At 25.9% G+C, this 12,752-nt stretch overlaps 1 protein-coding gene across 2 annotated transcripts in view; it reads right to left on the bottom strand.

The window, feature by feature from the left end:
• Positions 1 to 12,752, bottom strand: part of LOC114132236 (mucin-5AC-like) — a 241,956-nt gene that overhangs the window by 3,772 nt on the left and 225,432 nt on the right. The window contains exons 1-5 of one of the 2 annotated variants that reach the window (XM_050205989.1): positions 11,018 to 11,131; positions 6,786 to 6,900; positions 5,464 to 5,621; positions 3,666 to 3,814; positions 928 to 1,057 (exon numbers count right to left, since the gene is read on the bottom strand). In XM_050205989.1, the coding sequence (XP_050061946.1) occupies positions 928 to 1,057; positions 3,666 to 3,814; positions 5,464 to 5,621; positions 6,786 to 6,900; positions 11,018 to 11,024 (559 nt within the window). In that variant the 5' untranslated portion in view covers positions 11,025 to 11,131. Of the gene's footprint in view, positions 1 to 927; positions 1,058 to 3,665; positions 3,815 to 5,463; positions 5,622 to 6,785; positions 6,901 to 11,017; positions 11,132 to 12,752 lie in introns of those variants that run through there. The other variant, XM_027997637.2, reaches the window with a different exon arrangement.

The raw sequence follows: 12,752 nt of genomic DNA, 5'->3' as shown, positions 1-12,752 counted from the left end.
ACCGGGCCTCGAATTGAGTATTATTGCATTAGAGTAACCAGTGAATCGTTTTTTTATTTTTGTGAACACAGTAAAAGCTTCTAAAAATAGTTACTGTTTTCATATACTTATTTTATTTATTGTATTTAAAAGGTTTTTTTTTTATTTATCATGTGAGAAGAAAGATGATTTTTTTTCAAGTTGTGTAACGTATAAAATAGAATGAAATTAATGAGATTCCTATTTTGTGTTGTGAATGCATCACAATACCTATTAGATTAGACACAAAAGCTAACAATTAAGTTCTCTGTGTCTCAAAAGTCGACAATGATATTAATACATTATGACACGTTTTATATGGAATGACTTGTATTATAATTGGCATAACCTGGTTTGATTTGTAATTTCATTTAATTTCATACTATGGTACACCTGATTTTAATACGTCATACACATACCAATTTTATTATATGTATTATATAATTGATTTATAAACCTAGTTTTGTCTTATGAGGAATTTTTAAAAAGTTTTAAATTAATTTTTGAGATAGACATAATATTATGTTTGTATACATACCTATTTTTGTAATCGAACAATTCAAAGATTTAATGTTTTATTGAAAATAAATAAAATATTTAAGTGATATTAATTAATGGATTCACCCATAAAAATGTTTACTAACCATATTAATCAATTTATTTATTATACATAAAAAATATTTTAATTCAATATGCATAAATACATTAATTGCATTGCCTCGTTACGTTATTTAGCAAACATTGTTTAATTATTAACAAAATTACCAATGACTAAATATTTAGCAAAAATGAGGAGCTATTCATCTTAGTAATCTCTATAGGTAATCTAAATATTTATAAGTTTATCAATGGGCATCACTGGCTAAATAAAAATATAATAGTTACGTTTATTATAGTTTAATACATTACCTGATTCTGAACTTGAGGTTGTTGTTTTTAACTTGATATCAGCTAGTTCAGGTTTGACAGGTTTAAATAATGTCTTCAGTGGTTTATTAGAATTTGGACAGCTTAATTTTTCGTTTATTTCCGATTGTTTCTAAAAATATAAAGCATATTATGTTTAGTTGTATACATACATATTTTCAATAAATAAATTATATAAGAATTTATCTGGCTATGCGTATAAAGTTTAAAATATATAATATTAAAATAACTAGCTAGTCAAAAATTAAATGAAAATGAAAATAAAGTTCTTATTAATAGACCATAAACATAATAAAAATCAGTGGCAACTATATTAAAAAGTGTTAATGGGAACTGACGAATTTATCTAATACTTTTCACTTTAGAGCAACATATATTTTTGTATTTATAAATTATAGAATGTTTTGATGAGAATTTGAAAATTTAACTGATGATACAATAATGTATACGTTGATACCTGTGACAGTTTTTTTTTTTAAAAAACTTAATAATATTAAATATTTTACATGGTACCCACTGATTTTCCCGAATCAGAATTCCCGAATGAACTTTTTTCTGAAAGTCTGAAAACCCGAAACCTTTTTTTCCGACGTAATTGTTTCCAAAATAAAAAAATAAAAAAATGTTATTATGAGAATACACATTGGTGTATTTTCTATATATTATTATATTTTACATCTATAACTAAAATACAACTATTGCTGAATAACATTCTAATCTATTAATAATCATTTATTCTGTGAGATAAATATTGTAGGTACTTACGAAAAAGTACGGTTACCTATCTTTTCTTTATCGCACTTTACCGTCGTTACTACGACATATGCCTTTTTAATAACTACATTAGCATTTCCCAACCCGTGGTCCGTATATCCCTAGGGGTCTGCTCGTGTACCAAAGGGGGCCCGCAAACGTAAATTGAAAATACTATATAGTATATTATATAAAAACAAAAATTTTATTTATATTAAGGGGGGTCTGCAATAATTTTTACTATCTCTAAGGAAGGTGTCCAGCAGAGAAAAATGCTGCACTACATAATTTATTATATTATTAATTATTATTAATTGTATTAATTCATTTTTACTTTTTATTACAATTTATCGAATTTATCAAAGTTATATTAATCATTATATAATACCTACCTATATTGTAGGTAGATATTGCGGTAGATCGCGGACCTAGTGCTGTTTGTACGTAAGTGTATGATTTAACTCTAATAAAGTATCAAAGTTATATTAAGTTTGACATAATACGATAGATTAATATAATCAATTAATACATAATCCTAACCTAGGTTTTGATTTTCAAAAATCTTGAATAACTCGGCTTTGCCCGTGTGCATTTTTTTGTGTTACCTACTATAACTTTTATTTTATCAGTTTTTATATTTATTACAGTCCGCTTTTAGATGTTATGTTTATCCTTGGTTGCCCATGTATTGTAATATTGTAATTTGTCGGCAAAAAATTACTTTACATTATGGTGTTAAAAAAAATATTTATATTGAAATATTTTATTCACCTCAATAACTCTTTATAAACAGTATTTTTGGTACTGCCTTTTGGGGCTAAAATAATCAAACTACTGGCAGAGCTAACTCTAGAACATGTGATATAGAACTGTCCATGTGAAAAACATTCTTCTCTCAAGTCAATCCCTGTCATGCTCAATGATTGTCCTTGAAACTGGTTAATAGTCATAACAAAGCAAACTTTGAGTGGGAATTATATTCTTTTTGATTCAATGGGATAATCAGTTGGAATCAACTTTATTCTCGGCATTAAAACTATATCTCCTCTAGCGCTCTCAGTGATAACTATAGCGTCTATTACATTTTTGTGCAGAGCTTTAACTTGCAATCTTGGTTCCTTTCTGATCCAAATTTTTCATACAGTTCATCATTGAGGTACACCTCAATAAATACCAAAAATAATTGTCCGGCTGCCACCAGCTCACATTCGACAACCATATTAATTAGTTTTTATTAATTTGTAAGAATTTAAACAATTTTAGATAAGAATTAGAAATAACCGTACATAAACTGGGGTGCGTATACGAAGACGCATGAATCTCTATATGTATATAAAAGAAAGTGTACTTTACCAATAATCAACGCAGAGCCGAACCTATGTGTAGGGTATTTTACGACTTCGTGTTATCACGTTTTTATACATAATAATTAGCTAATAAAGTTATAAATGTGTTAACATATAAATCAGGTTGTTATAGCAACCATTTATAAACAAAAATTATAAACAAAATTTCCATCGTAAATCTCAAAATCCCCGTTTGAGCAACCCTTTAAATTCAAAATTTCGAAAAATCCTTTCCTAGCGGATGCCTACACCATAATAGCTATCTGTATGCCAAATTTCAGTCCAATCCGTCCAATGGTTTGAGCTGTGCGTTGATAGCAGTCAATCAGCTTACTGTTTTATATATACAGAAGAGATTATTCAAATAAAAGTTAATAAGAGATTGATTGTTGATATTATACATACTCCTCTTTATTATTATTTTTTTTAATCAAGTTATTATTGTAAAGTTAATTTATTACTATTAAAAGTAAAAGTAAAACGTATTATTGTAATAAGATTAATGAGACCATCACATTTTAAAATTATCATCATGTGATGACATCACACATGGATTTTTTAAATAAAACTTACTGTATTTGAAATTGTATTAAAAAAATTAATATTTCGATTACAACAAACCATGTTTCCTTTGCAAGTAACGTTTTTAGAAACACCTGGACTACATTCCTTAGTGAGTTGAATGGCAGGACGTTCTGGCAAGAAAGTTACTGTCATGCCTTCCATCATACTTGTCATGCACCCATTGGTCTTGGATGCCCAATATGGAACTATATAACATAGAGTATTAGTATTACATGCATAAGATATTTATTTATTTATTTTTTACTATGATACTTTCGATTAATTATTGAAAATATATAAAATGTTTCTTATAAAATTAAATTCATTAGATCTAGTGCTCGAATAAGAAAAAATATAAAAGAATAGAGATTCTTAAATTTAAACAAATTAATGTAGGTATATTAAAATGATTTAACATGACCTAACTACCAGGTAATACTTATTCAATATAACTACATTATGTGACGGGATACGTTATATGTAATTTTCTTACATAGAAAATAATCCGAATAGAGCATACAGTATTAAATAATGAAATCCATAGAAAATAAAAAAAAATATTTAGATTAAAATAACTAAATAATACATTTTTATTAATTTTAATACTTTTATTTTAGATTCTGAGAATAGCCAGGAATGTATTTATTGATCTTACAATGATGTATCACTGGGAATCGATTTTTATGTACAAAAAATCTTCAGATTATAATTTTAAAATACAATAATAATAATATGCTACAAAATATCCTCTCCTCTCCTATATTCGTCCTTGGTAGTTCGTCTACTTTATTATATGTAGGGAAGGTAATAAATTTGTATAAAAAGAAAGAAAAACACACAAAAATATAAGCCAATACAAAAATATGCACTAATAAATTACAAATATGTATTAAAAATGCAAAAACGTTAAAAGTGAATATAATATGTAAAATAAAATTGGTGATATCTTGATAAGAATGATTTAAATTGCGTACTTTTCTCATCATAATATTTCAAATAGTTTATTTTAATAAATATATGAATTTACATATAAATCTGTTTCTGAAACATCACATTGCGAGTGATTTATAGTAGACAATTTTATCTAGTTGGTAATCTAATTAGTTGAAAGTAGTGAACTAAAAGTACTTTTATTAATTGGAAAACACTATTTAAACTTAAAAGACAGCTGGAAATGAAAATATTTATGCAATTAGAGTTTGTGATAACATTTTTTGTTTTTGTTTTAACTAAGAAAGAAACAACTGTAAAGGCTTAATATTTTTACAAAATATTTAAATAACATTTTTCTAAATACATTTACACAATTATTAATTTTTTTCAAAATATTTAGATAACTTTAAGCTATTTACAAACATTTTAAATGTCTTTTTTGGATCATGACGGATGAGCCATGAGTGTATTTATTTTACAATGATTTGTGTTTTTTCTTTTTTTGTAAAAGTAAGTGTATAGTCGGAATAATCCTTTGATTTTTAACTTTGAAGGTAATTTTGGATAGAAAATTGAATATAGTTAATAATCAGTAATGAATTTACTTGCCCACCTTTTTTTTATTATAGATATTTGAAGATATAATTTGTCATAATCACAAAAATTGTCTAAGTAATACTTTGCACTTAAAAATCCATAACATTTTCTATTTTAATACGTAAAGCTTAAAATATTTATATTATTTTTTTTTTTATATTTTGTGTATTTGTGATTATTATATTAGGTATAGTTTTCATAAGTTGGTTTACGATTTCTGAATATTTTTAATATTTTTTGTTTACTCTAAACTTTGCTTAAACAGATTATTAATAATATATAATTTTTTTAATTAACTCTATATTAAATTATATAATATAATTACCTGGGAGTTCGCAAACGAATGATGCTACTTCAGGACCTCCACAGTGTAAGCTGTGCCATTTAAAGTTGGCTGTAGGGTCAGTCACAACGCAAACTGGTTCTGATGAACGTGGAACTTCTTCTCTAAAGTATCCACTCCTCGCGAGGGGTTGATAATTACTGTGCATATAAATATCATAAGTTGTCGATGAATCCAGTAATATTATACATATTATGAAATGTATAGTTATAATTTATAATTATATTGTAATATTGTATTATGTAATATTTGGTAAATATATTATAATAACAATTATTTTAAACTAATTAAACTCATACGTAACTGTTTAATATTATCGTTTTTTTTTTTTTTTTATGAATAATAAACTTACATCAACTTGAATTTTCTATATAATGATAATGCAATATTTACCTAAATAATTAATTTTTAATATACTTTCGTCGGGCAAATGTATTAATTTATGTGTATCAATTAGTGTATCTTTTAAAAAGTGATTTAACATTTTTGGTCTGTAATTTATGCAGTGGTGTGGTAGAAGAAACTAAAATTAAACAAAGTCCTTTAAAAAAATTTGATTAATTGATATTTAAAGAAGATGGAAAAACAATTTTTCGAATATTTTCATGTATCAATGATTCTTTATGCTAATCAATTTGCATTTGTTTTCAACAGTTAATGTTTTTTGACAATACTGACAGAAAACTGTAATATTATTTAAAATTTTAAAAATATCATCCAATTTATTGTATAATTTAATCCATTTTTTAATGAATGAAAGTTTTGAATTTGAAACTATTGATATTTTAATTTTAAATAACAGGATATATAATGTAAAAATTAAGTATGTACTTATTTCACATGTAAACATGGCACCAGAAATTTGTAAACTAACATCATTGTACATTAATAATCAGTAACATGTTGAAGTAATATTTTTCATTTAGGTACATCGAGATCAATTTTATCCAATCGTGTAATTAAATGAGATAAAACAGTTTATAGGCAGTGTAGGTAGATATTAGGTACATGACTACCTCTCTCTGGGAAATACTATATGTTTTATATATTATGTAATAATACATTGACTTAGGAAGAAAATATATGATTGTTATTTAATAATTATTTCTTTATTATTAAATATGTGCCTTTTTAATTAAGAATATGCACTAATGTTAAAAATATGCAACATATCATTTTGTTGTTGTATCGATTATTCATTTATGAAAACTTATTGTTTATACGTACGAGTATATGACGTTAAAAATAATGACAAACATTTTACGTAAAATATCGCAATACGGGTAAATAAATAAAATACTTACGTCCATGTGAATTCACTAGCTTCGCTATTCCGTTTCAAACCAATCCAAACATTCTCGATCACGTCTAATTCCTTCAGATAAGTACGTATTGCTTCAAATTGACTGTTAGATTCAACTGTAACAGAATTAATAGTACTAATATGAAAAATTTACTTATTATATAAAGGATATTTTAGTTTTCAATCAATAAATTAAAATTTTATTTCTGTTAACTTAATAATAAATAACAATATAAATAAAATATATAAAATAAATTACAGTAACTACGATTAGTTATTTAAATAAGATAATAAATATTTTATTAAGAAAACAATAGATCAAAGAACATTCAATACTTTGAAGAAATATTCTTGGAACTACATTATATTTTTGTGAAATCATTCAAATGTTTGAGTTGTTTGTCGAGATGGAGCTCTTATTTCATTATTAATAATTTTATGTTAACTGTATAATACTCACCAAAAGGACAAGTACAACGTTAAACGTTCAAATCGAAAATAGGCGTTAAAAAAAAGAATTTTTTAAATGTCTTTGCAAAAAGAAAATGTGTTAAACATTTTACTTTTAATAAAAAAACAGTATAAAATGTCTATGTAAAAAACTGTAATGCAATTTTAACAAAGCCCCACTACACTTTTTACATATATTATAGTTAGTTAAATACATTTTATAAGTTACGATTCCATCGAATTTTAAAATAAAATAATAATACAAAATAATAAACCACCAGCAAATTATAATACTAAATACATTTAAATCAGTTATTTTTTTTTGTTTACCTAGTCAAATTATATATACAACAATAAATTATAATACTGGGTAGAATATTTAAATATTATTACATTTTAATTTATTGCAGGAATATTTTTTTACCCATAAAAACGCATATATACCTCTTAACTTATAAATATTTAAATTTATTATATTCAGTGATTTGGAAAAAAACCATTTGTTTTTGTAAAGTCAAATTATTTGTTTCAGAAATCAAAAAAGTTTGCACACTATAAAAAGAACCATATTTCCACTTCATTATTGTTCTGAAAAGATGACATTTTATATAGTGTATAGTAGGTACATATTATGTAATGCAGATAAATTATTATAATATATATGATAAAATTTAAATTATAAATGTAAATATTTCTTATTCAAGATAAACTCGTGTTTAATGATTATGTTAAAAAATATATATATACATTTTATTTTAAAACGAATTGTTTAGCAACCTCTCATTCATTTTAACAATATTGATTCACCGTTAATATTATTTATCCGGTGTCACTTTAGGGCGCCTAACATGACAGTTAAGAAACTTCGCTCTTTTTCTCCTCTCATTATTATGGATTAATAATTTATTTAACCTACCCCACATATTATGAGTCTTTTCTACGTTAAAATAATTAAAATATCTTTATTATGTGACTATTGGCGGATAACCGGGGGGGCTTGGAGGTCTTAGCCCCCCCTAATAGCCACTAAGCCCCCTCAAAAATGTTTGCGAAATTATATAACTACTTTATAATTCAGTGAAAAAATGTTAAGGAACATTTTTTTTTCAAATATATATCGTACATTTTATGTTGAAAATATTTTACTTATATCATTATATAATATATATATATATAAATATATTATGTTATACACCTATACCGCAGTGGTCGCTCTTTCTAGGAATATAGATCGATCGCGAAAAAAATTAATTTCCCCATTATCGATCGATCGCATAGTAGTTATCGGATATTCGGATAATACGAATTGCTATATTCTATTCTGGGTATTTAGTATTTACCATGGCTAAATAACATGGTATGACAGCAACTCTGACGATATTCAGTTGTTACGCGCATTCATTGTTATCACTTGAAAAATGACGTCAGCCGGTCCCACAATTTGAAATACTATTTAGCGGAAATTCTTATTGTATTATAATAATACATTGTATTGAGTTGAACATTTTCTATAAATATATTATACTATTATTATTACTGCTGCATATTTATAGTGATTATAATTCATAATGTAGAGTAATGGAAAAATGGAAAATACAATATTTGATTTCGCGCCTTTTTACCGAGACCGGATGACGTAGTCATCATGCGCAGTAAGCAGTTGCTGTCATACCATGTTATTTAGCCATGGTATTTACCATTTTCGGAAATTGCGATAGTGGGAATAGTTAGTTATTTTATTTTTGAGCCCTCATGTAAGACACCCGTTAAATCATTCCATAATATATAAATAATACAGAATACATACATAGCGATTAGCTCTGGTCATTAATGATATGATTCCTTCAGAATGCTGGTTTTAAAATAAAATATTCATTACTGTTATTATCTAATTATTGATAAGTTAATTGACTTGAATGCATTGAATAATTTTGTAAATTGTGTAAATAATTGTAGCCCCCAACATTTTCAAAGGATATCCGCTTATGTATGTGACTGTGTATACTTGGGATTAGCATGTTATTATCATAATATATAATACATAAAACAATATAAATAATAAATTTTATTATTTTTGACCTTCTGATATCCATACTTGTGAGCCAAAATTTTTCTGAAACGTGTTTTGGTAGATTATGTACCGAGTAAATAATTTAACAATTTTATAAAATGTAATTATTTCCGCAGTTGTAAAAAAAAAAATAAACGAAAATATTATCTCGAATCATAAAATGTGTTAAATGTAATAATCGGTAATGGCTAATGAATAACGAATAATGATTGCTATCGAATTTTTATTACAACATAGTTATAGAAAGTGCTACTCACGTAGTTGTTATTTTTAGGGTCACAATAACAGATTATTTTTCGTTATTATTTGCGATTTACTACTATATACAATTGTAAGAGGTTTTCTACGACCGCACTAACCGAGAAAACCACTGAACCGATTTGTCTGAAATTTTTTACTGTTATACCTGACAGTCGGCTGAAGGTTTTAGTACCACTTTTGTTAATAACAATAAGTATAAAGTTAAAAAACGTTTGCCAAAATTATAAACTACAAATCAATATAATAGTTAGTATTGTATTATATTAATCATCGTTGGGCGTTTTATTTCGTTTTACTTTAAAATGTAGTACCACTACATAGTAACATAGGTATATTCTTTGAAGTTATAGAAACGAAAAATAAAATAATTCATCAAGTCACACTGTTATAATAGTCTATTAAACAAATTATAACTTTATATTACAAATTCTGAGAGGAGTAATGAATGTATTGATTTTAAATAATACATTAATACCTATAGGTTGTTTTTGTGTATCATGTATATGTATATGTTAAACTAAAGTGTTGAATCAGATAGCCTATACGTTAATTAATTATTTTGCACATTATCTGGCAACACTTCGTTAATGTGTCAAATTGTACAAAATATGATTACCATTCACCGATTATAATGTATCGCCCGTGCGATGTCATATCTTTCGTCTTGGTTCGATCTAATCGTATCAATAAATATAAACTACTGCTCAACTGGCATAAGGCAATGTTCGCGTACGTTTGTCGTGTTATTATAAGACTATCGTTTAGTAATAGTCTTACAGTCATATATGTTCTCTGGGTTTGTAAGAAAAAAAGAAGTTTTGTGCAACTCTATACGACACAATAACCTTGTGTGTATTAATAAATAATTATTTTAATTGAAAATAAATAAAATTGTATAACATATCGTAAGTTCAAATATATTCTATACTTTAATACAAATAAAACTAAATTTGTATAGAATAACTAGATAGTCTATAAAATAACTATCTATTATAGTTAATATATGATTTTCATATTTTAACTAACATTCGTAGATAATTCATAATAAAATAACGGAATTCAACATTTTAATTGTAACACGAACAAGATAAGTAGTTGAAAAACTGCCTACAAAAATACATACTTAATTATATAGATGGATAGACCGTCTTCTCTCAGAATTGTTTGTATGTATGCAATGATTTATCACTAAATTCAAGATTAATGCATTATATAATATTACAGTGACTTACTCAACGATGAAGTAGGTACCCGCACTTGGGTGTTTACCGAACAACAGATAGGTTAAGTACCTATCTATAAGGGTAATCTATTTAGGCTAGTCAAAAATTAATCAAAATTAATTTTTTTTGGAATTCAATTTACGTAGTGCAAGATAAAAATAAATAAATAAAATGTATAGCATAAATAATAGCCATTGATTAGGAAATACTAAATAAGTTACTACTTACTAGACATTCTTTTACTTATTCGCTTGTCTTTTTTTATTATTACTTTTTTTTTTTGGCGCTGTATATTAGCTGTCTTACATGAAAAGTTTTGTTTTCATCCCGTGCTGGCTTATTCATGCAATATTTCGATTACAAGAAACTTTATATATTATCTATTATAATACATGGGTCTTAACTCTAATTTGACTTTCAGCCGTCACTATTCATTGCGATATTACCAAGGTAACGGCGGGTAGAAAATAATGTCTTTGATATCTATATATACCGTGCACGAGCTATATAACTATATATAAGTACACTCGATTTGACAAATTTCCATTTTTCATTCTGGTTAAAATGTTGTGTTATTGAATCCGGTTGGTTTAAATTTCCTATAAATCCGTGATTTTGAATCGTCACACCGTCTGTGGGAAAAATTATTTTTTTCAATTTTATTCTAAGGTTTTATGTGTTTTGATCTCTTCATTGCCATTTCTTTCATATTTTATTGAAATCTTGTTCAAAACATAATTACGATATTTTCACGTGAAACTCGATTGCCTATTAACAACTGTAGGTACGCCCTTCATATCGTCTGCTGTTTGTATCATTGCTGTGCGATTAATCTGCTAGAAAGAGTTGTCAAATACTATAATATAGTAGGTATATATTATATCTACTGTAAACAGCTGTAGGTGTTGTCGTAGAAAAAACAAATTCAACAAAGAAAGATTTTTGAACGAGCATGATTTATATTGCTATCACATTGCACGGTTCACGGTGAAACGAAATAAATATTTTTCAACCTACCACTGCCTTTGTCACGTTGTTGTGTTTTTCTCTTCATATACATATTATAATTTTAATCATTTTTATTTGAAATTGATTTACTAGGTAACAATTTTATATTAAATCATTGTTACGTTTTAGTATGAATTTTCTTTAAATGAAAAATTACCTTATGCGTTAAATAATTAACCGAGCATTTCTTTAAATATCTTTATAAAAAAAAAAACAAAATATTGACACAATTTGTAGTAGGTATTTAATATTTAATATTGATAATGATAAGATGTGCCCGAATTGATGTGATAAAAGTAGTGATGTTACGAACCCTAATTATCAGGGTCAAACCGAACCGAACATACTCCAAATTTTATAAAACCCGAACCGAACTTCTTAAATATTTAATCAAACCGAACTGAACTAATTTTTGATTAGTGATGAACGATCCGTGTACAAAATAAGAAAATGAAACTCATGGCTGTGCCGTATACTCGTATTATAAAATATTATAGAAATACAGACTATAAAACACCAGAGTCAAGAATGACAATGAAATTAAGTAAAAAGTTAGACACGCTTACGGAAATAACGATTATTATTACTGGTAAAATTTCAGAATAAAGAAAGATATAATATAATATACATTATACATATAAAGATATAAAATTATAATATGTATATAAGTATACTGTCCCGCGGGCCATGGGTAAGCCTAAATCCGTATACATTTATTGGCGATTAAAAAAAAATTATATAGTATCAGTAAATATCAATCTAACATTAACAGTAAACAGTAAATAACATAGACATACCTAGTACATAATGATAAAATCTAAAAATAAATAAAAAAAAAAGTAATTATTAATCAATAAGTGTTTTATTGAGAATAACATATTTTTTTCCTGGTTCGAATGTCGAACCGAACCATATAGTGTTTAATTTGGTTAGACAATTTTTAATTTTAGGTTCG

This window comes from Aphis gossypii, chromosome X (genome assembly GCF_020184175.1).
Source record: "Aphis gossypii isolate Hap1 chromosome X, ASM2018417v2, whole genome shotgun sequence".
In the NCBI taxonomy this organism is placed as follows: Eukaryota; Metazoa; Arthropoda; class Insecta; order Hemiptera; family Aphididae; genus Aphis; species Aphis gossypii.
The sequence above is the reverse complement of the archived record's forward strand: the minus strand, read 5'-3'. Positions and strand labels throughout refer to the sequence as shown.